This window comes from Malaclemys terrapin, chromosome 17 (genome assembly GCF_027887155.1).
Source record: "Malaclemys terrapin pileata isolate rMalTer1 chromosome 17, rMalTer1.hap1, whole genome shotgun sequence".
Taxonomy (NCBI): domain Eukaryota; kingdom Metazoa; phylum Chordata; order Testudines; family Emydidae; genus Malaclemys; species Malaclemys terrapin.
In genome coordinates, this window is record NC_071521.1 from 2,087,501 (window position 1) to 2,114,391 (window position 26,891).

Sequence of the window (26,891 nt, forward strand, 5' to 3'; positions counted from 1 at the left end):
GACATTGAACCTGATTTTTAAAAAAACAGTGACATCTATGAAAAATGTGCTTCAGCATGAATTGTGTGTGTTGAGTGGTATTTACATCTACCAGTCTGAATTTTATATATGTGCATATAAATAATTACAGTGACGTTAAATGGCACCCTAATTCTGAGCTCTATGCTGCACAAAAGCAGTCTCTGCAGTTGCTGTACCACGAAAGACGTTCTTTGACTAGTCAATGAGAGTCTGATCCATATTCTTACGGGTTTCTTCCCCTCAAAGGTATATCACTGGTGTTTAATGCAGCTACTAATTTCTCCCTCTCCAACACAAATAGGTCAAAGGAATGATGGCAGGAGTCAATGCAGCCCCTGACATCTAGTCACAAGGGGAGTAGGAGGGGTTTCTGTAGTTGACTCAGGCCTGGTCCCCACTAAGTCCCCACTTCGGACTAAGGTACGCAAATTCAGCTACGTTAATAACGTAGCTGAAGTCGAAGTACCTTAGTCTGAACTTACCGCGGTCCAGACGCGGCAGGAAGGCTCCCTCGTCGATGCCGCGTACTCCTCTCGGCAAGCTGGAGTACCGGCGCCGACTGCGAGCACTTCCGGGATCGATTTATCGCGTCTTAACCAGACGCGATAAATCGATCCCAGAACATCGATTGCGTGCCGCCGGACCCTCGTAAGTGAAGACAAGGCACTAGTGTTAAAAAAACTGCATTGCCTGTGAAGCTGTGTTATCTGACTGAGCACTGCAAAAGAGGGAATCCAGCCAGGATAGATTCCACTCTGTGGGTCCTCCACCCCTCTTTGTGTGTAACAAGCCATCTGCTGCTCAGTACGCTGCTCACTGAGCTTATGTGGTGTATTCCTTTCCCCACCTTTTGGCTGTTTGGGTTTTTTTGTTTTATTATATTGTGAGCTCTGACGCAGGCACTGTGCCTTCCGGTATATTGGTCCAATGCTAATGTTTAGCATAGTGTGGGCACTCTTGTAATATCAGTAAATGAGGATAAGTAAGGAGAGTGTGTGGACCTTCCACTACTTCGGGGAAGGAACCAGCCACCTTGCTTCTACTGTTAGGATGGGAGAGCTCTACTTATTTCCCCTTCCCTGCTTCAAATATCTTTATGCATTTTTTTAAAAATGTTCCCCTAGGGCTTTTCTCCTTCCTCCAGGTGACCTAGGGATAGAATGCGGTGGTATTGTAAATCTGGAACTTTTGTTTCAGGGAAAGGCAATTGGGTCCTATGTGAATTGGTCCCCACCTGTATGAGCGTGTACACTCTGTTGTATTCCTCGGTTAGTGACCTGGTTTAGCAGGACTACCTTTCTCCTAGGTATAGAGACAAGGTAGGTGAGGTAATATCTTTTACTGGATCAAATTCTGTCTCTTGAGCTGCATAGAACTGCTCTTCAGGTCTGGGGCCAATATCCTGGGACCAACACGGCTACAAAAACACTGCAATACATTATTTTTCCTAAGTAGTTCATCTCACCACCAGTAGTAGTAGTAGTAGTAATTTATTTGTGTCATGGGCAATGTTTACAGGCCGGATTAGGGCCCCATTGTTTGGCGCTATACAAACACACATGAAGTCATGGTCCCTTTCCCAGAGACCTTACAGTTTGAGAAGGTGTAAGAACTGGGTGTGATGAAATCTGAAGAGGGGGTGGAAATGAGGATAACAGACACAGGAACATGTGGCCACATCGACTAGATTGTGCACCACTTGATGGTTCATTTACATGCTACACTCCAAGAAGCCAACTAAGACTCCACTATTGTTGATTTATGCATAGAAGATGTTCAGATGTTCCAGTGATGGGTGGTGCTATAAAACCCTAAGATAGATTGAATAAGTTTTAATGGGTTTGAATAAAATGAATATCAGCATCTCCCACTGGCCACCCATTTAGTGCTATTGGGTAGTTACCGTTCATGCCTTTCTCTGCTTGAAGGTTCCCAAAGGCCCACCTTGGTTTGAGTTTGGTACACGGCTGTAGATGTAATTCTCAGCTCTAGCAGGAGGAATTCAAACTGCTGCATGCTGCCGGTGGTAACATCATCCAGAGAGTTGTCATGGTTATTTTCAGGCATCATTTTCATTTGCCTTGAGTGTAACATTGTCCTACCAGCATTTCTAAAGTTAGGAGACCTCATTTATCCTCAGCGTAGTTGTACCATCCTTACAGGCACTTTTCAGAAAAATAGAGAATAATTCAGGTATCCTGGCTGAGTAAAACACGTTAGAAGGTACTAATGTGTATGGGTTGCACAGAGCACATGAGGCCACTACCTTCGGGTACACTGTCGTGCTGGGGTGGCAATAAGCACCGCACTTAGGAGGAGGCGGGAAGTAAAGTATTAGGGCCTGGTACGACAAACCTTCCAATGTGTAATGCTCATTGATTTCAGTGGACATCATCGCAAGATTGGGTCCTTGGTGATTTGGTTGAATTATTTTTTTATCTCATTACAGCAATTACATGTGTCTTTCCATGGTTTAAATTGGACACCGATTTAATTGGATGTCTGTTATTACTGGCACTTGTTACATTTGTGAATGATTTATAATCCCCCTTTTTCCCCTAAACAAATCTGTTGTAAAACCAGACTGCCTAGGTATTTTTACTTTGAGGGTGGAGGTAAAGGAGAACTTGAAAATGATTTTTAAATGAGAGAACTTTCTATTATATTTATCTGTCTAGAGGCCATAAATCTGTTTCAGCAGATTAAATACTGACTACTTTATAAAGCCCTGTTTTCTCAAACCTCTTATCAGCAGCACTTGGCAGTAATCACACCTAAGGAAACTTGTAATTTTCCTCAAGGAGGTGACACTGACAGAATTAAAAATGAAGGGGCCCCCTGAAAAGCCAGTTCATTACAAATTAACAGTGGTCCTAGCAAAGCAGTGGGCTAAGGCGTGTCAAATAGCGATATGGATAAAGAAACCCAGCATTTTAAGCTGTCAGAGCTGGGAGCATAGCTAGCCTTAGAACAAATTAATCACATATTGTCAACGCAAAGTTGCATCAAATTAACACATCGGATTCCAGCATATTAATGTGAGAATGCTTTCACCTGATTATTACTGCAAACCATTGCCACTCTCTGACTGCAAAGATATAATTAAATTGCTAAATAGAAAGTGCATATAATATCTCTGCATGCATTTAGGATGCATGAGCTGAAAAGATCACAGCCTAGTAAGTGACAGTTTCTATTTGTAGGGAGAAAAACTTTACTTTTTTTTTCCCCCCTTTTATTTACTTGGGAGTACTAGAGTATGAAATTAGAAAAGTTAGTTGTTATTTGCACCCTGTACAACTTAGGTGAAATACAGGTTTAATTTAACTGATTTGCTACACTGACTATGAGTACATAATTACCTTTACTCTTCTCCGTATTTGCCCTGCAAAGAAATAGAATGATTTGGCACAATAGCCTAAGGTGTTACAAGGCTATAAAAATAGTCGCATATCTGTTACAAGAGATGCTGCTGAATGCTTCAAGAGGGATCACTGTTCAGTTTATTTAGATTTGGACTTTGCCCTTAAAATCTGTGGAGATCAAATAATTTGTGGAGATCCCTCCCAAAGGAGGGGAAAGTATGTTACATGGTCCATGCCTATTAAAATATCTGGGCATGCCTCTGAGTTCAGTACTCTCAGAAAATCTGGCTTGGACTGAATGAGAAGCCAAACCAAGATACTCCGTGTGTCTGTCTTACTGCTTAATAAAAGGTACTTCAGGGAGAAACCCTAACATTGTGTTGGTAAAGAATTACCAGCTGAGAGCTCCTGCCACTTTATTCAGTGTACTTTGGAATTTCATGGCCTTGGAAGGACAAGTGGTGTCTTGACCTCTGTCTCTGTACTCTTTTTCAGCAGTGCGTTCCTTCATCTCTTCCCTCCCTTTCACTCATTCCACCTCTGGCTTTATGTTCCGTCCATCTCCACCCTCTGACAAACAGAGGCTAGGGAGGTTTTCAAGGAGGTTTTGCCACCTAATTCTGCTGAGCTGAAGTAGTTCTACTATATTATGCACTCTTCTTGCCTCTTTCTGTGTCCCCAAATCCCCTGAAAAAAGTTATTTTGTGCAATGTCACTTAATTTTTTCCTTTTAAAACCTATTATTACCTCCCCCAGATTACATCTGAAAATCACATTCAAACACACTATTATTTGCCTAAAGGTGGATGAATAGTTTAGCATTGTGGAATTTGGGCAGGGTGCCATGCAGTTAATACATTTTTCCTGTCAAGTGATAAATGGGTATTGAGTACTCTATCCATTAAACTGTCCAGGAGCACCCCTTTCCTAGTCTCAAAACCCCTTTGGGTGTGTTGAGTGCGGGAGTTTCCGTGATTTCGTTACTTCAAAAAGAAATGTCTGTGAGTGACATCGCAGTGTCAGCTAATTAATTGTGTCCAATGCTGTTACTACTTGAAACATTCCAGGCATACCATTCTTTACAATGGCTGCAGCAGCCGATTCCAGTGTGGCTCATGGAAACATCTCACTTTCCCACAAGCTTTTGAGTGCACTCTTGTGGGGGAGTTGCCAGACTGAGCAGTCGATCTCTCCAGAAGGTCTGATTCAAGAAAAACTACCGAGCCTATGTCAGAGTGAAAACCTGTGAGATGGCCTACGCAGCTCTTGTAAATGCTTAGGTGTTTGTCTCCCCTGTTTGTTAGCTAGGAGGCTGGTTTGCTTTTTAGGAGACACCCCTAAAAAAGTACAAAACTAAGCAATTTCACTGTAGTTGTATGACAACACCCCAGGATTTGTTGGTTAACTTGCACTACAATTGGATAGGTTCAGATGAGGTACAAAGGGCATCTTGCAGAAAGCATTGTCATTCATGCAGGATGATATATTGACAGCAGTGTTGCAAGACATCTTAAAAACAACTGTGTAATTCTGACATTGCTGTATCTCCTCTAATTTGTGATCGGCATGGTAGGGCAACGTCAGATTGCATAGCCTCTGTTCCAGTTTGATTTGAGAAGATGGCTAGCCATGAAACCTAGCCGGAAAGATTAAAAGGTATTAATAGCTTTAAAATTACATTTTATATTATCAGGGAGGAACAACAATGATAGTTTGAGTTAGTGTTTGGCATGCTTTTCGGCCTTGAGAAATTATGGAGGAGTGAATAGTAACTCAATAGTTGAGTTTTCATTAAACTCTCTTCCTTTTACTGAGATTTAAATCTCTTCAAAATAACCCATTTTACCACTGGAATGATCATGATGTTTCTTCGTATTCCATTTTAAATATTCTAAAGAAATTGTAAACGAAAGTGTCAATATCGATTCCATTTGAAAGATTTAAAAATTCCTTGTGATACTTGGTCCTGCTTGTCTCACCTTCTTCATATCCCCATAACATAATAGCAAGACTATACATAGATGAGATTCACTTGCTTCTGTGTATCTTAATATGATCTCATGCAAAGTTATTTTTAAAAGCCCTATTTGTGGGGGTGGAGGGATGAAGAAACTCTAAAACTGTTCTATTACAACTAATCATAGAACTGGAAGGGACCTCAAGAGGTCGTCTAGTCCAGTCCCCTGCACTCAAGATAGGTCTAAGTATTATCTATACCATCCCTGACGGGTGTTTGTCCAACCTGCTCTTAAAAATCCCCAATGATGGAGATTCCACGAACTCCCTAGGCAATTTATTCCAGTGCTTAACCACTCTGACAGTTAGGAAGTTTTTCCTAATGTTCAACCTAAACTGCCCTTGCTGCAGTTTAAGCCCATTGCTTCTGTCCTATCCTCAGAGGTTAAGAACAACAATTTTTCTCCCTCCTCCTTGTAACAACCTTTTATGTACTTGAAAACTGTTATCATGACCCATCTGTCTTCTCTTCTCCAGACTAAACAAACCCAGTTTTTTCAATCTTCCCTCATAAGTCATGTTTTCTAGACCTGTAATCATTTTTGTTGCTCTTCTCTGGACTTTCTCCAATTTGTCCACATCTTTCCTGAAATGTGGTGCCCAGAACTGGACATAATACTCCAGTTGAGGCCTAATGAGTGCGGAGTAGAGAGGAAGAATTACTTCTCATGTCTTGCTTACAATATTCTTGCTAATACATCCCAGAATGATGTTTGCTTTTTTTGCAACAGCGTTAAACTGTTGATTCATATTTCGCTCGTGATCCACTTTGACCCCCAGATCCCTTTCCGCAGTACTCCTTCCTAGGCAGTCATTTCCCATTTTGTATGTGTGTGACTGTTCCTTCCTAAGTGGAGTAATTTTCATTTGTCCTTATTGAATTTCATCCTATATACTTCAGACCAATTATCCAATTTGTCCAGATCATTTTGAATTTTAATTCTGTCCTCCAAAGCACTTGCAACCCCTCCCAGCTTGGTATTGTCCACAAACTTTATAAGTGTACTCTCTCTGCCATTATCTAAATCATTGAAGATATTGAACAGAACCGGACCCAGAACCGAATCAGCATGACTGTGAACCACTGATAACTACTCTCTGGGAATGATTTTCCAACTAGTTATGCATCCACCTTATAGTAGCTCCATCTAGGTTGTATTTCCCTTGTTTGTTTATGAGAAGGTCATGCGAAACAGTATCAAAAGCTTTACTAAAGTCAAGATATACCACATCTACTGCTTCCCCCCCATCCACAAGGCTTGTTACCCTGTCAAAGAAAGCTATCAGGTTGGTTTGACACGATTTGTTCTTGACAATTCCACGTTGCTGTGAATTATCACCTTATTATCTTCCGGGTGTTTGCAAATCGATTGCTTAATTATTTGCTCCATTATCTTTCCGGGTACAGAAGTTAAGATTACTGGTCTGTAATTCCCCGGGTTGTCCTTATTGCTCTTTTTATAGATGGGCACTGTATTTGCCCTTTTCCAGTCTTCTGAAATATCTCTCGTCTTCCATGACTTTTCAAAGATAATTGCTAATGGCTCAGATCTTCTCCATCAGCTCCTTGAGTATTCTAGGATGCATTTCATTAGGCCCTGGTGATTTGAAGACGTCTGACTTGTCGAAGTAATTTTTGACTTGTTCAATCCCTATTTTAGACTCTGCTCCTACCTCATTGTCACTGGCATTGACTATGTTAGACGTCCAATCTCCACCAACCTTCTTGGTGAAAACCGAAACAAAGAAGTCATTAAGCACCTCTGCCATTTCCACATTTTCTGTTATTGTCTTTCCCCCTGTCATTGAGTAACGGGCCTACTCTGTCCTTGGTCTTCCTCTTGCTTCTAATGTATTTGTAGAATGTTTTCTTGTTTCCTTTTGTCTTTAGCTAGTTTGATCTTGTTTTGTGCCTTGGGTTTTCTAATTTTGTCCCTACTTACTTGTGTTATATGTTTATATTCATCCTTTGTAATTTGACTGAGTTTCCACTTTTTGTAGGACTTTTTTTCGAGTTTTAGATCATTGAAGATCTCCTGGTTAAGCCAGGGTGGTCTCTTTCCATACTTCCTATCCTTCCTACGCAGTGGGATAGTTTGATCTTGTGCCCTTAATAATGTCTCTATGAAAAACTGTTACCCAGTGATTTCCTTGATTTTGAGTGATTGTGTTAGTAGGAAGTGCACTTCAGCAACCTTAAGTCTAAGTTACTGGCATTTGTTTTGTTGGAATAAATAATAATTTTCCTTGAATGGGTGAATTTCAAATAATGTCTTGAAATAAAGACTATTGTGAATAGAAGGCAGGAGCTCATTAAAGGCTTCTGAACTAGCCCTATAAATAACCAGAGGATTTCAGAACGTTTCAGAAAAATGCTCATTTCTTTCAAAACGTGCGAAGCCTGCACTTCTTACTATGAAACATCATCAGAACTGTTGAGCAGAAAGGAAAAAAGGCCAATTATAATGAGGAGTAGGAAATAATTTTAATGATTGTACAGTTTGGGGATGGATCTGATGAGGTTAAAAAGTATTTCCAAAGCAATGGTCATTTAATTATAACTGGTTTAATTAGAATAAAATTTTTAAAATACATTTTATAAGACAGTCTAATTTCTTGGTTGAGTCATATTACATTTTACTCTGTTTAATTGATTTTCATCTTGTGCCTAGTAATTGTCTTTCACTTAATTATAAATTTTGCTCCAAATGAAAAATATGTTCACAAGTTAACATTCTTATGGATTTGTTTTATTAGCAAAAGTATTAAAATATCTCTTTTGCAATAGGCTTGAAGGTTTTATTTCCAGTATATTACAGGAAAATGTAATCCATTTTATTTATCTCAATGTCCTTTTAGTTTGTTGAGAGGAACATTTTAGGCCACATGTTTATCCAGCTCTTTGTGCTTGAAATGCAAGTTTTCAAATTGTGACACCACAATTTGAAAACTTGCATTTCAAGCACAAAGAGCTTTAAGGGCCATAACAACTGAGATCTTGGGACCAACATGCTAATACCTGGAAAAACCATCCAATACAGAACTATTTTGCTTAAATGCAGTTGCAATAGAGAGTCTGTTCTTGTTTCCATTAAAACTGACGTTTTCGGGATCTTTAGCGTGGCTGTTTCTGAACAAATTGTTTGAAACAAGAATAACTTAGCCACTTTAGGTCAGGCCTTCATTTCCCACTTGAAGGAAAAAAGTACATTCCACCCAACTAGGTTAATAACATTCAGAAGTAACTATACTAAAATTCAATATTTGTATAATTTGCGGTATCCCTTTTTCTTTCAAAAACAGCTGATAAATAACCTCGGGTAGTATAAATGTGATATCCGTTCAAAGACAGTCAGCCCCATTTGCCTTTTAATTTAAGGATGACTCTGCACCGCACCTGACTTTGATGTCCTAGTTATGAAGTTTGCCCCCATTAAAAATGTATTACTCTGCCTTCCATTGCATACAGCATGTGTTCATTTGCATGCCTGAAACAGAGAGAAGACTGTCTGTCTGTCTGTCTTGTCCGTCTGTGTTTCTCTTGTTAGCACCAATTCCTTTCCTTAAAAAAAAAAAAAAAAAAAAAAAAAAAAAAAAAAAAAAAAAGGGAGGGTATATGGAATATTTGTCTTAATAGTCTTTGAAAATACCATTTTACTTGAAGGTTAAGCCAACTTATTTTTGTTTAGTATGGTACCTTTGCTGTAACTGGCAAGAAGAAAACTCCAGGGAAATACTGGAGTAGTTTTGTAGAATAAACAGAAAACATACAATATACTTAATTTAGACAAAACTATTCAACTTTGCAGCCAGCTTTAGTATCTAGTGGCTATCATGAGTTTAACTATCTAAAACCTTTCTACTCCTGTTAGTCTGAACACTGGCTTAAGTCTAGGGGAATCTTTTGTTGAAAAACACTTAATGCTGCCGTTGAAACACAAACTCTTTAAAGCCCCTTTTTATATTCCTGGCATTTCAGAATGGTGTGTGTCTTTTTAGAATTGCCTGCTGAAAAAATAAAGTGGCTTTTTAACCCTCTCATCAACAAAACACTGCTGAAATGGCTCAGCGGGCAATATTTTAAGTGTGATGGTGTTTGAAATACAAAAACTTCCTAAAGTTAAACTCCATACTTGTGTTGCAGTATTGGTGCAAATCTTTTGTTGACGCATAAACTAGTTAGACAAGGGGGTGAAGCAATGTCTTTTATTGGACCAACATTGTAAGCTGGTCTCTCTCACCAACAGATGCTGGTCCGATAAGATATCACCTCCCCCACCGTGTGTGTCTAATATGCTGGGACAGATTTGCCTACAGTTACACTGCATACACAAACTAGATGACAATTGGTGATAACAGGAGCAGCTGCTGTTGTAGAGAAAGTTCATTTAAACTTACAAGTTATGAAGGATGAAAAATACTAATAGTATTCTAGCACTTAGTTGGGCTGCGGGGGAGGTGAAATAAGAGTAAACAAACCTTTATATATCCAGTCCTAGACTTCTTTCCTCAAAGTGCAGTAAGCTGTAATTCTGAAATAAGGTTTCTGCCACAGGCAAGGTAGCTTTCTTTTAATTAAATTAGTCAAAATGGCTTTCAGCTTGAAGTGATTTTACTGTCATTCCCAGACAATCCAGCCCTTCTTTAGCTCAGCAATAGTCATGCCTTGCATCTTTCATCTCAAAGGACTTTACAGACTTCATACAGGTACCACGTTTACACTAACATGCAACCACCTCTTTGGAGCAAAATACTAAACAATTAAGAGTAGGAAATAAAAACTTATCCCAAATCCATTTGAAAGTGTAGAGGAAATGTCTGGCATTAGAATGTAATTATCCGAGAAAGATTAAGCCAAAATATTGAAATGAACATCTTGCTCTTCTGAAAAATGCCATGAGAATTTTAACGACCAAACATAGGACCTCAGTTTTGTTTCATCTCAACAACAATGCAGGAATTATGGTGGTGTGTTTATTTTGGGAGTGTCTATTATGTTATGTAAAATGTACACATAAAGTAGGCAGTAAATATATCTTTCTTGCTTGCGGTGGTAGTGTATTCCCTAAACATTTGAAATAAAGGCACTAATACTATAATATTAGTAATAATATATGGTACACATTCTATCTGGTGAATACAATGCTGAGCAGTTCTCCCAAGGCAGTTAATGAAAGCTGCATGTGTAACTTTCTGGACCCAACAGTAGTAAAAATGATTGACAGTACTTCAGTTTGGCACCTCCTACAGCAGACTGATAAAACTTCAGTCTCTGATTTCAAGATGGTTCAAGCTACTAGTGAAAGACTGAGTAGAGTCAGCTGCGGGAAATTTGTTAAACTACTGATGTGTTTTAACTAAGCAGTCAGATTTTGGGAAGGATAAATCCTTGGATTAAAAACTCTGTTGCAGATTCAAGGAATGTTGTCAAAGTCCTGGAAAAATCTCTAGAACAAAATCTTGTGTTGCAAATCTTCTTATCCTTTTTTCTGCATTCTATGATTCTCTCAATTAGTTACTCTTTTGTCAGTCTGGAAACAGTGTTTTATTGCCAGACAGGGTATTTTGGTGTCCTCCGGTGGTCTTACTTGTCTCCCAACTCTCTAAACTTAAGCCCTTATTTATGGATGTTGGGGGAGGAGAGGGAGTGGTAGATCTCAGATCTTGCTTTTCTGTATCTCATTAACCATATCTGAAATAAAAATAAAGGACAGGGCATAGATGTAGTGTATTAAATGCTATCCGCATTGTAGGGCTGTATAACAGTGTTTTCTAATTTGTTTATAACGAGAGACAGAATATCAAATATCTCTGGGCTTCCTGAGATGTATCTTACATCTTCAAGGCCTTGGTAAACTTTTCTAGGGAATGAGCTTTACATTGTGTTGCACAAAGAGCAGATAGTCCTGTTTAACAGCACAAAGCAGGGTGGATAAAAATCAATGATTAAATAAAGTTAGATGTTTTTATTTAAATCAGATTTTTTAATTTTAAATTAAAATGCAGGTTTAATTTTTTAAAACAAATTAAAATTAAATTTGAAATTGACAACTTATGTTAAAGCCTAAGCTGCTTAGAATATATGAAATCATTTAAATTGAATACAAAATAATATTAAGCAGTAATGTTTGATGAAAAGTTTTTTAAAGAAAAAAGAACTGGTGGAAGTCAATGGCTAAGCACTTGGAGCCAAAGTTTGTTGAAGTGCTAAACCAGCTTTTCCCGGCAGTAGCTTCTTTTGCAGGTGCAGACTGAATATTTCCTTCATTTCACCTTATTCAGCTAGTTCCATAACATGATTAGTACATGCAGTGTTAATAAACCAATTGGGAGTTGAAAGAGCAGGAAGCTTGTTTTTTTTCTTGCAATCTGTGAATAAAAGCTCTGACTAAAAATGAGTGGATGGGATCTATTAGTTCTAAAATCTTGAAGAACATGGTGACCAGAAATAATCAGTTCAGTTCATTAACTATAGGTAATACTTCCTTTATTTGAAAAAATCTATTTGTTTTAAGCGCAAAACATTTTTGATGAACTATTTCTTCTTATCTGTTCAGCACATTTAAGGAAGTTTTATTTAATTAAAAAAATATAAAATGCTGGTTTTGTACATTTTAATTTATTTGAATTTCCATCTAAATAGATCTTGAAATTAAATCAGAAAAAAAATAATCTAATAAGAAATGAATCATACACAATTTTAAACATTATAAAAATGTAAAAATTAAGAATCTGAATAAGTGTAAGTTAAGATACAGAATTGCTTAAATAAATGTGTATAGATATGGCATATCCTTCAGGTTTGTAAAAAGAAGCACTACATTTAGTGTAACGTCTATATTTAGTTGCAAATCAACATATTTTAATGGTTAGCAACCACTGAGAATCAACCTTTCTTTAGGAAAATAACCAAAAAGTACAAATGCAAAACATGATTAAAATGATGATTTAAATCAAGGTTTCCTACTAGCTAATTTAAATCTATGATTTAAATCACTTTGATTTAACTCAATCCAGCCTGGCACAGAAACGTTTATTGATTTGCGGTTAGCATCTGAAGACAAGAAGTAGCATCAAGAAAGGACCCTTCAGCATGTGACCTCAAGTATGCATCTTTTTATATAAGGAAGAACATGTCTTATCTTCAGTGTCTAATAAAGTGTTACTTGCTTTCTCGTGAATCGTAGGAATAGCCCTAGATTCTCTCTCTTCCTCAGTGCTTAGGCCAAAAAGCTTTGTTGATCTTATTACCACACCATAACTGTACAGATTCAGTTTGAAAAAATTATATTTAGCCTCATTGCCAGATAATCTGCTGAGGTCCTATGTTACCTGGATTATTTATTGTAGGCGCCTCCTCTTTGTAACTTGACACAATGAGTTTTATTCGTGATGCCAATGCTACAAATATATATTAAATAACCTGGTGGTCTGCTTCCTAGTGTGATGTACAGCTTTGTGGCTAACTCAAATAAGAAGCAGTTAGTGTTCTCAAACATGCCAGACACCTTTATTCCTAACGCCATCCCTCTGAAGGAGGACAGTGTTAATTCCTCCACTTTACAGACAGGCAAATTGAGAGACAGTGTGATGAAGTGACTTGACCTGCCTCTTCTAGCCTTGCTAGAACTTGTGTGTGACTCGTTCCTTTCCCACCCAGTCTCAGTCTAAGTAATATGTAAATCTCTTTCAATGAGCTGCAAAATCCTAGATTAAAGGACAAGGCCATCAAACCCCATTTCAGCTCTCCCCAAGCTGAGACAATGCTACAGGTATCACAGGAAATAAGGACCTGTCTCTGGTAAGCAGCCCAGCTGCTATTCCATTCTCGGTCTCTTAAATACCCACTCTGATGCCTTTTAGTTTAAGGATTTGAAAATATCCTGCTGTGGTAATGTCACTAAGTACCTCAGAACATATTTCGATATGAAAACCTACCTAGGTTGGAGATTCCAGTTAATAACTTAGAGGAAAAAAATGTTTTAAAACTTAAAATGATTAACTATTAAAATTTTAAATTGAGCTCTGGGGGGAAATGATCGTCTAGGTATGCATTGTAAAAATGATGAGATTTCAGGCAGGTTTTACAGATGATGAATTTTTCTTCTTTTTCAAGAATAATTGACCCTTTCTTTTATTAAGCTGTGAACCGTTCTAATGAGGCTTGCTTGGTTTCCTAAAAAGGAACCGTATCTAAGTGTGTGGAACCTCAACCATTGGGGCTTTTTGACCGAAAAAGATCAGTTAGCTCATTACTGCTCCTTTTTAGTACTTAGACCTTAAATATTTGTTCAAAGCGTACGTCTTTGCTACTTTAGGTTACCTTTAAGAGTCAACTTGCTTTTCTTTGTTATCCTCATTGTTTACTTCAGGATGAGGGGAAAATAATTAAACAGAACATCTTTCCCAAGCAGCTGGAGTCAAACTCCAGCTGACTGCAGCACCTGTGAAGACTGTACCTCTGCCTCAGGGCTGAGCGGTACAATGCCAGCCGGGGACATGGTGACGATGTGTTCAGAAGTGTACAGATTCGTCGTCGTAATGCTCCTGCCCTTCTGTGAGCTTCAGATGGCACGAATGTCAGTGAATGCAAAGTGTCTGGTTTAGACTAATTAGAGGGATGATTTGTGAAACACTGGCTATTTATTTAATTAATCACCAACACAAAGCTATAAAACCCATATTTTAAAAATCCCTGTTAGTTTGCCATGTGGTTAATAGATTGTGGCACATTAAAAAGTGACATGGTGATGTATTTAAAACGTTCTACCTAAGGTTGGCTAATGTCCTCAAGGAACTTGTGCTGTCTGCTTTATGCAACAGTAGTCTAGGATTAAAGTCTGAGACCTGTTTAAGGATTGAATATTTGTAAAAGCGTTTATTTTTTGAATATCAGAGGGGTAGCCATGTTAGTCTGAATCTGTAAAAAGCAACAGGGTCCTGTGGCCGACACCTTTAAGACTAACAGAAGTATTGGGAGCATAAGCTTTCGTGGGTAAGAACCTCACTTCTTCAGATGCAAGAATCACTTCTTGCATCTGAAGAAGTGAGGTTCTTACCCACGAAAGCTTATGCTCCCAATACTTCTGTTAGTCTTAAAGGTGTCACAGGACCCTCTGTTATTTTTTGAATAGCATCTGTTCATTAAAATATCTCATGGTATTTTTCTAAATATACAAATAATGTTTATGATGTAGTTTTTAATTACAAGTTTTTGTTGCACTTTGTTATTATGAAGAATAACTATATTCCACAGTATTAAATCATAATGTTTATTGCAAAGTAAAATGCAAATAATTCTTCCACAGTACACCATTCCTTTCCTGGCGTATGTAAACAGTGAGATTAGCGTCATTTAACTAATGCATTTTTGTTGTGGCTATAACCATCATATTTTGATAAATCGGAATATGCATTCCATTTTCCAGCAGCACTGTTGTAACTGAATAGGTCAGGGCATAATATCCCTAGGTAGTTGAATACCATCTCAGCTAAACTGAAATTCAGCCCTTTGTGGAAGGCCTGCACAAGTTTTTGAGTGACTTCAGTGGTGTGTAGGGCTTGTGCAGGCCTGCTGCATGCAAGTGTATTTCACTCCTGGTGAAACTCCATTTGGGGATGGCAGGAGACAAGATGGACTGGACTTGCCTAAAAACTGATATTAGTATTAAAGCAAATGAGACCTCCTGCGCTTGAACAGGGGATTGGTTTTTCCCTTCTTCCAAAGGGATTTGACAGAAGAGAAGTGTAGCAGGAAATCCTAGTTATAACACTTTTTCAGTAAACAGGTTTTAATTTAAGGTAAATTGTGTAAGTAAATACATGTTAATAGGATTGGAATATGCCTCTGTTCTATGAATTATAGATTATACCTTGCTTTTAGCTTAACCAGGTTTATTAAACTAGAGGAGTGAACACCAAGCAGGGGAGAGCAATTTGGAATGTTTGATTATATAATTATACATGTAACGTACCTTTGTTTCCCTGACATTCTATATGAAAAACAGTTCAGGTGGAAGCTTGTAAGGAAATGGTCCAGCTCTGGATGTTGTTTTTTTCAGCTCGATGTTGTATAATTAACTGGTACATTCGGAGGGGGGCTAGAATAAAACATGAGTATGTTAATGCAGCCTGGAGCTGATGTGATAGTGATCATTGCAATGCAGATAAAGCATTTCTTATAACTGTCGTTGCCTACTGGAGCCTTTGAAACAGCTGGACCTTTAATTGAAAAATAGTGTGGTGCTGTACAAGGCAGAGATGCTAAATGAAGTCAACAATTTAGAATAAAAAAAGTTATTTACCTTTTATTTAAGTATTCAGACTTCGTTATGCTTTGTATAGTAGGAAATTACTGGGTTAAATTTTTATGAACAGTGACAGCGTGAATGAGATAAATTAAATGAGAATGTTAGTGCAATTTTACAGGTCTTCTGTATACATTGCAGTGAGATAAATGATGGTCTGTTTGTCGGGCAGAGGAGCAACTATTGAGGGCTCATTTTAGTACTCAGTTCTTTGAACTGTCAGACCATAGTCCAGTCACTCTGTTTAACTTCCTTGGAATTTACAGCTATTTCAGGTAGCTGACTATAAAAAATAAAAATAAAAAAAAATCATCATTGTAGTAATTAATAAACTAGTCACTTGTCACTTAGTGATAAAATGCACTTATAGTGGGATTACCACCTGTTGAAAAAAGCGCCATTCCCATGTTTCCATGTCTGGTACAATGACATGCAGAACACAAGATCTTAGGAGGGGAATGCAGTTATTCTGTGTGTTCATGTGAACACTGGAACCTAGAGACATTCTGAGCAGACATTTTCACAAGACTTGTTTAGATAATATGTAAATAAAATAAAAAGAACTGGCTAGTCAAATTATTAACCAACATACTGTAGTGGACCTTGGTTTAATATACTGCAAATTACTCACTGCACCAGAATTCACAAGCCCCAGCCACACTTCATATTTCTGGTTTGTCTTGGTCTCCTCTAAGAATGCTCATGTACTTAGGATGAAGCCCTCGTTTCTATCATGCTGGCAACTATGATTTCCATCTCAACCAAATGCCAGTAATACCTTGATGCTATCGTATGTTCTGCCAGGTGTGTATACAAAAACATTTTAGAGTATTTAAACATTTTATTGGGTTAACAGTTCATAGCCTTATTTTTGACGCACACCCCCCAAAAATAGCTATTTTACCTTTTTAAAAATAAATTATTTCTGCTACATTTTTAATCCTATTTCATTACTTTTGTTTTTATTAAAAAAACAAATATTTTTCAGAAATCCATAGTGTAGAAAATGGTGGCTTTTACCTACAAAGGGATTGTGCTTTTAGAGAAATAAGGTCTTTGTTGATTAAAACATTTGAGCTTGGATCCTCTAATCTGTTGGTCCTGCTGTTTATTTTTAAAAATATATTAGTTGGGTGCTTAAATTCTGCTTGATCTGTTCTTTGCTTAGTGCATATATTTGTAACTTTTTCTGTATGTTGTATAAATACCTATTGGAATGCGTTGCATATCAGGATGCAAGCTTTATACGATATGAAATAATCCTGTCACTTAAAACAAAAACATTTCTTTTACACAGTTTGAGTCAGAAAAAATTTTGCATTTGGAAAAAGATCTCTATTTGTTCCTATTTTGTCTAATGTTTTACATTGTTTGCTAGGTGGTGAATCAATTATTTGAATTTATACTTATTGAGCAAATAAAGTAGTAAGCTCATTTGTGCCAAGGCCATCTAATTAAATGCTAACTTTGAGTAAGCTGGATGTGCATGAAAGATTAATTTTAAGAGGTTTTTATGACTCTCTAAGTAATGGTTCAGTAAAATCTGTGTATTCTATCATTAGAACATCTAATGTTAAAGTGATATAATATTTAGTCACAGAACTCTGTTGCGTAGGAAGATGCAGTAAATTATTATTGTTTAAAAAACTGATCATATTTTTCTCTAGGAAATGTTTATGGACTCTATTTTAATTTTCCACCATGAAATGTAGTAAAAGACAGCCCAAAAATGAGACTGGTAAAACACACACTATTTTCTCTTTGAATATTTCTACAGCTTTTCATTATCCAAATACTTATGAGCTGTTTTTAGGATTAAGTTGTCCTTGCAGTAGACTCAAGATTATACCAAATTTCCTATATATTTTAGGAGACTATTAATGGCTGTACTGTAACTGTTTCAAGAGACATCATCTAATAGAGAAAGGTGTATGTTCTTTAGTGGACTTTCATTAAAAAGTTGGTATTATATCTTAAAATGGCTCCTTGTATTACAAGTTTATAATATGTAATTCTTTATGGTTTTAAAATCTTATTTTTATATTTAAAAATGGTGTTATATGGGGTTATATAAAATGATTTAATAATGTAGAGCAGTGGTCTCCGAACTTTTTTGATCGTGCACCCCTATCAGTAAAAAAAATGTTGAGCACTCACCCTCTGCCGTGCCGGCTCTACCAAAAAAAGTTAGTTCCTGCCCGAACTAACGAAGCAAAAAAAAAACGCTCTTCCTGCCGTGCACCCCCAAAGATCCTCTTGCGCACTCCACTTTGGAGACCACTGATGTAGAGGTCCCTAAAACTGCATGAGGCTGATGGAATTTATTCAGTATAAACTGTTTCTTTGATGGTGTCATCATTATAGTACCCATAGATTGTGTAATTCAACACCCAAGCTCATAACATTATGGTCAAATTCAACATAAGCTACAAAAATTCATAGCGGGGTTTCTTGTTCTGTCCTTAACTCTTTCCACTGTGTCTAGCTATTGCAGAAGCATGTATATGTAGTAATACACTGCTTACACTCTTACAGTAACCCAGTCAACTATGGAACGCCCTTACTATGTATCCACAGACTACTGAGGAAATGATCCTTATTTGGCCCCTACCATAGTGTGGTTGTGTTTATTTCAGGCTATGTTTAGTATGTGGATCCATGTGAGCAGAGCAGCTCTGTGTACCAAATCGCTGTTAGAGGTGGAAGTTCCTTGTGTATATTAATTGGGAGCAGCTTTCCTAAACTGAATAGCTACTACTTTCATTTTTAATCCCCAACGTAAGTAAATTAGTAGCCAGTGGCCTGTTTAATTAAAAAGTCTTATAAAACAAAGAAGAAAATTTCACTAACTCAGTAAGCTGCATTGTTCAGCAATGCAATGCTCAAACTATGGAAGTGCAATTCCTAGATAGCAGCAGAGAAGGAGAGCTCCAGGATGCCTACTCAGAGAGGGACTCTCAATGTTTTCCATTGTTAAAGGCGTTAAATAAGTAGCCCTGGTTTTTAGATGGGGAAGCTGAGACACAGATGCTAGGTGACATGCTCAGGATCACACAGCAAGTCAATGGCAGGGCAGAGAATAGAACCAGAATACTTGACTCTCAACCCTACACTTCAGCCACAGGATCCTGCTGACTCGGATAAATCATCACAGTCGGTGTTGTCCCCGATGAACGTGTTGGAGAGCCCAAGTCTGATCTAGTGCATGAAAACGGGGGGTAGCAGAAAGCAATATTCATCTCTTTTATTTAATAAACAAATGTGTTTGAATACATCCAGTTTAGGTAGTGACTCACCTACTTAAAGGGTGGGTGAGACATAATATCTCTAACAATAAAAGCTTAATCGAACCAGGATGTGTGATTCCTAGAAAATTAACGAGATATTTTGTCAATTTTATTCCAGACTTCATTTGTCAGGATATGCAGTGTCCAGGGACAAGCTAAAATAATTTTTTGACAAATTAACTATGCCACAGGTGACAGATCAGGAAAATGTTAATTTAACAGCCCCTTTGTGCCTACCAGATTTATTGAAGGCTATTAAGGAAACTCCAAATGGTAAGGCCCCTGGCCCTGAATGGATTTTCCATTGAATTTTATACAAAATCTATTAATACGTTTGATGCAACTTTTTTGAATATGGGTAATCATGCTTTATTTCTTGGGTCACCTGAGCCTTTATAGCTATAATCCACTTCTCTAGTTGAGAGCAAAATGCACGCTCACAGTATTGACTGTAATCTGGGTCTGAACGATTCCTCCTGAACAAGTGAGCTTATATAAACCTCAGCAAGACAGTGATAACTTGTGATTGCTATAGCTAAATCCAGTGTGGCTAGATCTTTGACTCCTGGGCACTGGGACTAAGAATTGCAGTCCAAAAATTACCTGTCTCCGTTCAACCCCATCACGTGGTCCTGTCCTCCTACGCTTTGCACAGGCAAGTAATTGAGACTAATAGGGCTGCTTGCATGAGTAGTATTTTGCAGGATCGGTCTAAGCACATGAATCTATTCACCCATGTAGAAGCATTCCCAGGCACGTGCCACATGCTTCTGCAGGATCGAGGTGCACTGGAATTATGCATGTTCAGGCTTAGTTCATCTAGTCCAGTATCCTTTTCTGACATTGGCTAATACCTGATGCCCCAGAGGGAAGTGCAAGAATCCTTATGCCCTTGAGTTAGTGATTGGGGTATGCCCTGACATCATGAGCTATCCCATCCTCTTTAAATGTTTTCATTTCAAAACATCCCATTTCTAGCCCTTGTAGTTGTAAAGATAACCTACCAAATGTGAACCTTGCGTACTCCCTCTTCGTAAGGTCCGTAATAAACATGGGACATTTTTCAGACATTTTCCACCATTGTAATAGCAGTTCAGCTCCACCAGCATTAACAGAATTGGGAACTGTAGTGTATATGAGACGCCACTCTTTTAAGCCCCATGTCCTGTGCCTGGTAAGTGTTTGTGATAAAGGTTCATGGATGTCTCTAGTGGATGGTGCTGGACAAAATCTATAATGAAGTATAATTAGAGAGAGAGATTTGGGGTGGGGAGAGAAGATATGTTGGGACTGATAAAGAACACAATCTATAGAGAGGTGACGAGGGAAGGGGGGGAGAGAGAAGGAACAGATGAAAAGATCCTGAGGGGCAATGCAAGAAACGTTACCCAAGATGTGTGATGGGGAAGAAGAGAATGCAGTGGCAGCAAGAAGGAGAAAGGTCTAACACAAGCATGAGAGACGGCATAATTTGAAATGTATTGTATAGGACGTTTGACAGTGTTATAATAACAATAGAACACAATAAACTGAGCACAGATGAAACCTCGGGCCAGTGAAATCAAAAGGGAAAACTTCATTGGCTTAAGTGAGGCGAGGATTTCACTTCACAATGGTCTTACTGTTTTAAATTGCAGTAGACATAGCAGTGCAGGTATTTTACATCCTGGCTAAGGTGGAGGATCAGGCCCATATGGGCCTGTTAAAATGTCTGTTGATTGGATTAAGAGCAGAGATAATGTAGTAGTGGCTAAGGAAATAGTGTCTCCCCTTTTTGCCTTTTAATTGAAGTACCACTACCTGCCCTCCACCCCTCTGCTTCAGAGTGTAACATTTGGGCTCAGCAGCAGAGAAGGAACTGAGGGGGGTCAGACTGCATAGCGCTATTTATACCACCCGTGCACAGCGCGGGGAAGGGGAGGTGCGCATGTGCAGTCCAACGGTCACTGCTATTGAAGATCTCTGACTCCAGATGCGAAGGTGCTGCCACACCTACAGTAGAGCACCCCTGGGGAGACACCTCTCAAAGAACTTCAATTACTGCACAAAGTGAATAGCCCTCTCTTCTCAACTCCGGGTACGCAGAGGTCTTCCAGGGGGGGTACATCCACTCATCTAGATATTTGTCTAGTTTTACAACTGGCTACATAAAAAGCACTAGCGAAATCAGGAAAAACTAACGTTTCATACAGACAATGACTGTTTATATTGCTCTATGTACTACACACTGAAATGTGAGTACAATATTTATATTCCAGTCTATTTATTTTTTAATTATATGGTAAAAGTGAGAAAGTAAGCAAATTTTCAGTAATAGTGTACTGTGACATTTTTGTATTTTTATGTCTGATTTTGTAAGCAAGTAGTTTTTAAGTGAGGTGAAACTTGGGGTACGCAAGATACATCTGATTTCTGAAAGAGGTACAGTAGTGTGGAGAGGTTGAAAGTATTGTTCTGTTGGTGGCTGGGCTGAAGACATGGCAGTTTGTGTCTTGTAGAGTAAAATGTCTGGTACAGAGGTCTGTGAGGGGACATGGGAACTCTGGACCTACCACTAAATGCTTTTAATACCTTCACTAGTTGTTTTTCACTTGGAGTGAAAATATAAAAATTTACACTTTTACTTGAATGTGTCTGTTTCCTCCACATTGACAGCCCTTACCAGTGCATCTAGCAGAGGGCCAATGGTTATCCAGACAAACTTATGGTCCTGTTCATATTTTATTAAATTCTTTTGAATCTAGCCATGTTTTTTCTTTTAAACAGATGTGTCGAGTTTCTTCTGTACCTTGAGTACGTGGGGGAAGAAGATAGCTATACTTATAACTAAAAAAAAAAAAGTATTCAACTTCATTGTGTTTGGGCAGTTTTTACAATACTTCCACGCTAATCTACCATGAATGTAAAAGTACTTCTTATTTTTAAGTTACTCTCTTACTTCTATAACTTAAAATTATATTGACATGCCCAATTATTTTATAACAAGAATATGTTTTATACTCCCAGCCTAGGTGTCCAATATTGAATCCTCTAATTCCATTACTTAAAGCCAGAATTCCTAATGATTAATTCTAATGGTGGTTTCTCTTCTTGGTATAAAGCAAGGATATTATCCTCATGTCAGTTAATTTGTGGGAGGGAATTGTGAAATTTTTTTGCCACTTAAAAGATTATTAGCTTAAAAATAGAGTCCTATCAGCTATAGATTAAACATTTTTCTTCTAACATAAACTTTATTGATCTTTGTTGCTATATTCTTTATGTTTTAATTAAGTCTTAATCTCCCTGGTGCCAAATAGATTTTTTTTTTTTTTAATACAATAAAATGGAATGATATCAGTTAATCCTTTTTGGTTGTCTCCAAATAGTTTTAAATGGTTAGAAGTGGGCTCAGTTATATATTGGTTTTGGACTTGCTTTGACATATAGAAATCATCTTTTATTTATTCTTAACCAACACTTAACCTCCATGTCTGTTTTACAATCCTGTTTCCTGGTAAAGTGAAGAGGTGGTTATGTTGTCCATCTGACTTAGGTACAGCCATCATATAGGTTTCTCGTAGTTGGAAAAATGTGTAGTGTCTGTTACCACTCAGTGTAATCTTCTTGCTATGGGGTGATGTTTCTGAAATGTTTGCATCTATAAGATTCATCCATGTTATGTGTAGTTAATTTGTGTTCTGTAAGTATCTGCTGGCATGGCCTGCCTGACTCCTCCTAGCCATGATGCCCGACTCCCCTTCCTTCTTTCTGTTTTGATGTGGAAGCCAGTTTCCACTTCCTCCCCCTTTTTATATATCCTGGGAGAGAGAGACCCCTGCATGTTGACCCTTTAGATCTTTGTGCACCAGAGTGGCGACCCTTGGACTCCCTTCTGAGAGTACCAAGGGTGTCCATGTATGGTCAAAGAGGGTGGGGGTGAGGAGGAGAGGAACTGGCAGGCCATCTCTGAGGTAAGCTGGAGGAAGACCATGGGGCATTTAAAACCAAAGTGCAGTTTTGAACTGTATCCTGAAATGATTGGGAGCCAGTGAAATTATTTGAGGACCATGTGTGGTTGGGCTTCTTTGTACCCTTGAGATAACAGGCAGCAACATCCTGCATGTGCCAGAGTCAGGGCACATGGGATGCCATTGAGAAGGGAGATGCTGCAATTGAGGTAAGAGGGGATTAAGGCAGTGCCATACGCATTATTGCAACAGTCAGTTGTGATAGGTGAATTTGCAGGGGTAGAAGCGGAGGACAGAAGCAGAAGTTTAGAGTCAAGGATAATGCTAAAGTTGAAGACTGTGGTGGGAAGTTGCTTTGGGAACATAGGTAGGGTTCATAGTCGTTCTTGATTGAAGATCTTGTGGTGGAAATGTTGAATGTTTCCATAAATGGTTTTCAGTTCTCATAGGAAATCACATGAGATCACTGCCCTTGTGAAACTAATCTTTCACATTTGTTTATATAAAGATATTAATTGATTCATTAAACAGCATAAAAGAACTGAAATTATTTAAACTCGCATAGTAATTCCATATAGAAAGTTACAGTAGTACATTTTAGTTCTAGCTACTGTAATGGACATAAGAGCCCATACTTAGATGGGCCAATGGTCTGATCTAGCCCAGTAGCCTGTCTTCTGACAGTGGCCAGTGCCAGACTCTTCACCGGGAATGAACAGAACAGGGCAGTTTATCAAGTGATCCAACCTCTGTCATCCTGTCGCAGCTGCTGGCAGTTGGAGTTTTAGGGACACCCAGAGCATGGGGTTGCAACTCTGACCATCTTGTCTAATAGCCATTGATGGGCCTATCCTCCATGAACTGATCTAATTCTTCTTTGAACCCAGTGATACTTTTGGTCTTCACAACATCCCATGATAATGCATGACACAGGTTGACCCTGCACTGTGTGAAGAAATACTTCCTTATGTTTGATTTAAACCTGCTCCATATTAATTTAATTGAGTGACCCCCTGGTTCTTGTCATGTAAGGGGTAAAAAACACTTCCTTATTCACTCCCCCCCCCCCCCCCCCACCAATCCAACCTTTGGAATGTTCATCTTAAAAAAGAGATGACTAAGGGGAGATACGACAGACTTTTTAATCTCTCCTCCTATGGAAGCTGTCCCATACCCCTAATCTCTTTTGTTGCCCTTCTCTGTACTTTTTCCAATTCTAATATATCTTTTTTGAGATGGGCAACCAGAACTGCATGCAGTATTCAAGGTGTGGATATACTATCAATTTATATAGTGGCATTATGATATTTTCTGTCTTATTATCTATCCCTTTTCTAATGTTTCCTAACATTCTGTTAGCTTTTTTGATTGCCACTGCACATTGAGCAGATATTTTCAGAAAACGGTCCACAATGACTCCAAGATCTCTTTCTCGAGGGATCATTTAGACCCCATTATTTTGTATGTATAGTGGAGATTGTTTTCCAATGTGCATTACTTTGCATTTATCAACATTGAATTTCATCTGCCATTTTGTTGCCCAGTCACCCAGTTTTGTGAGACCCTTTTGTAACTCTTCCCAGTCAGCTTTGTAGTTGTATTGTCTGCAAACTTTGCCACCTCATTGTGTACCCCTTTTTACAGAGCATTGTCAATATGTTGAATAGCACTGGTCCCAGAACTGATCCTTGAGGACCCCCTCCACTGTGAAAATTGACCATTTATTCCTACACTTTTTTTCTTATCTTTTAACCAGTTACTGATCCATCAGAAGACCTTCCCTCTTATCCCATGGCTGCCTACTTAGCTTAAGAGCCTTTGGTGAGGGACCTTGTCAAAGGCTTTCTGAAAGTCCAAGCACACTATATCCCCTGGATCACCCTTGTCCACATGTCTGTGGACCCTCTCAAAGAATTCTGATAGATTGGTGAGGCATGATTTCCCTTTACAAAAGCCATGCTAACTCTTCAACATATTGTGTTCATCTATGTGTCTTAATAATCCTGTTCTTTAATACCGTTTCAACCAATTTGCATACACAAGAATCTAACCTACACAAGCTTTTGTTTTGTCTCTGTTTTACTGTGTCACTTATGTATTTTAATAAAATGTTTTTTCAACAGGGTCATGTTGGTACAACTGCAACCAAAAAAATTGATGTCTACCTCCCATTGCACACAAGCCAAGACAAACTGCTGCCAATGACAGTTGTGACGATAGCAAATGCCAAGGTGCATGACCTGATTGGACTAATATGCTGGCAATACACGAGTGAAGGACGGGAACCCAAGCTAAAGTACTGTTCTTTCTTTACTACTACTTGATCTCTGGTTTTCTCCTCTACAACCGTTTTTGCATAATGAAATGGATTTCCATGTCAATATTTTTATAAATAAGTCTTACAGGAACCACCTACACAGTTATCAATATTTCTTTGTGAGCAATACACACACATCTATATCTATTTCTCTTTCAATTAAACTTCTGGGTACTGGATAATGATAAACATATGAATCCAGGGATGTGCAAATGAATCATAATTTTAAAACACTCTATGTAATATTAAGATAAATCGCACCGCTGTTGGCATCATTGATAGGTGTTTCATTTTTATGTCTGACTTAGTTTTTGAACCACTTCTTAATGACCAAGGATCAAGCAGAGGTGCATCAAATAAAATCTAGAAATGATCTGTAAACCTTCTGATTTTGACAGTGGTGGCAAGAGCTGGTCAATATCTGACTATCTTTCCCTTCTCCCTGCCTGACTGTGCCTATAGAGTAGTAACAGGATGGCATAACTAAAATGGGGTGCTGAGTGTCTTGGAATGCTATTTTAGTCTTCTGTTTGAGACCTAGTATGCTACCATATAAATGATTACTAAATCTGCTGCATCCGTATGCACAAGAGATCAGAGTTAAGCTTGTGCATGTAATCTGAACTTTTGAATGCGTCACTTTACAAATGTAATGTTCTTTTAATGTAGTCCTTAGTATTGAATAGACAAACTATACCAATGTGTGTGCGAATATATCATTTTTTTCAGTATCAGAGGGGTAGCCGTGTTAGTCTGAATCTGTAAAAAGGACCCTCTGTCATTTTTTCAGTGTTTATAAAGAATTGACAACTATGGGGTTAAATGCAGTTAAGATCTAAGATACCCTCCTTGCCCCCATCCTTCTGTGTAAGTGTATAAAGACACCACTAAAATGAAGATGAATATATTGGCAAAAATGCAAAAGTAGTCATAAAAATTCAGTTTTATTTGAAACTGTGGATAATGCCAAGTATCAGAGGGGTAGCCGTGTTAGTCTGAATCTGTAAAAAGCAACAGAGGGTCCTGTGGCACCTTTAGGACTAACAGAAGTATTGGGAGCATAAGCTTTCGTGGGTAAGAACCTCACTTGCATCTGAAGAAGTGACGTTCTTACCCACGAAAGCTTATGCTCCCAATACTTCTGTTAGTCTCAAAGGTGCCACAGGACCCTCTGTTGCTTTGTGAATAATGCTTTATTCTTTAATTGAGAAACCACTATATCGTGCACTAGGCCCTTACATTTCCTACTAGAACTTGGCCTGAGTCACCTTTGCAATAATAGATCAACAGATACTGTTGTCCTTAGAAATTGTTTACAGCTTCACTCTGTCAATGGATTTTTCAGTATTTGCTATAATCCTTGCATATCCCTTTGCTTGGGGTGGGAGGCATGAAGGGAAGGGGAGGCTGCCCCTAAATTTGTTACGCTGAAAAATAGATTGTGTGCAGTCTTAGAATATTTCTTTTTTTTTTTTCTTTTGGTAAAAGTAATGTTTTAATGGTAGGTCATACAAGTTCTGTGAAATAGGTACTTCATATCTTTTAATCTGGACATCTTTCATTTTAAAATGATACGGTAAAGTCTAGAAAAATACTTGCCCAATATTTGCTGCATAACAAAGGATGAA

At 38.2% G+C, this 26,891-nt stretch overlaps 1 protein-coding gene across 2 annotated transcripts in view; it reads left to right on the forward strand.

Moving 5' to 3' along the window:
* The window catches only part of MAPKAP1 (MAPK associated protein 1), a 154,590-nt gene that overhangs the window by 44,714 nt on the left and 82,985 nt on the right, over positions 1 to 26,891 (forward strand). For both annotated transcript variants that reach the window (XM_054007724.1, XM_054007723.1), the window contains exon 5: positions 25,070 to 25,242. In XM_054007724.1, the coding sequence (XP_053863699.1) occupies positions 25,070 to 25,242 (173 nt within the window). The remainder of the gene's footprint in view (positions 1 to 25,069; positions 25,243 to 26,891) is intronic.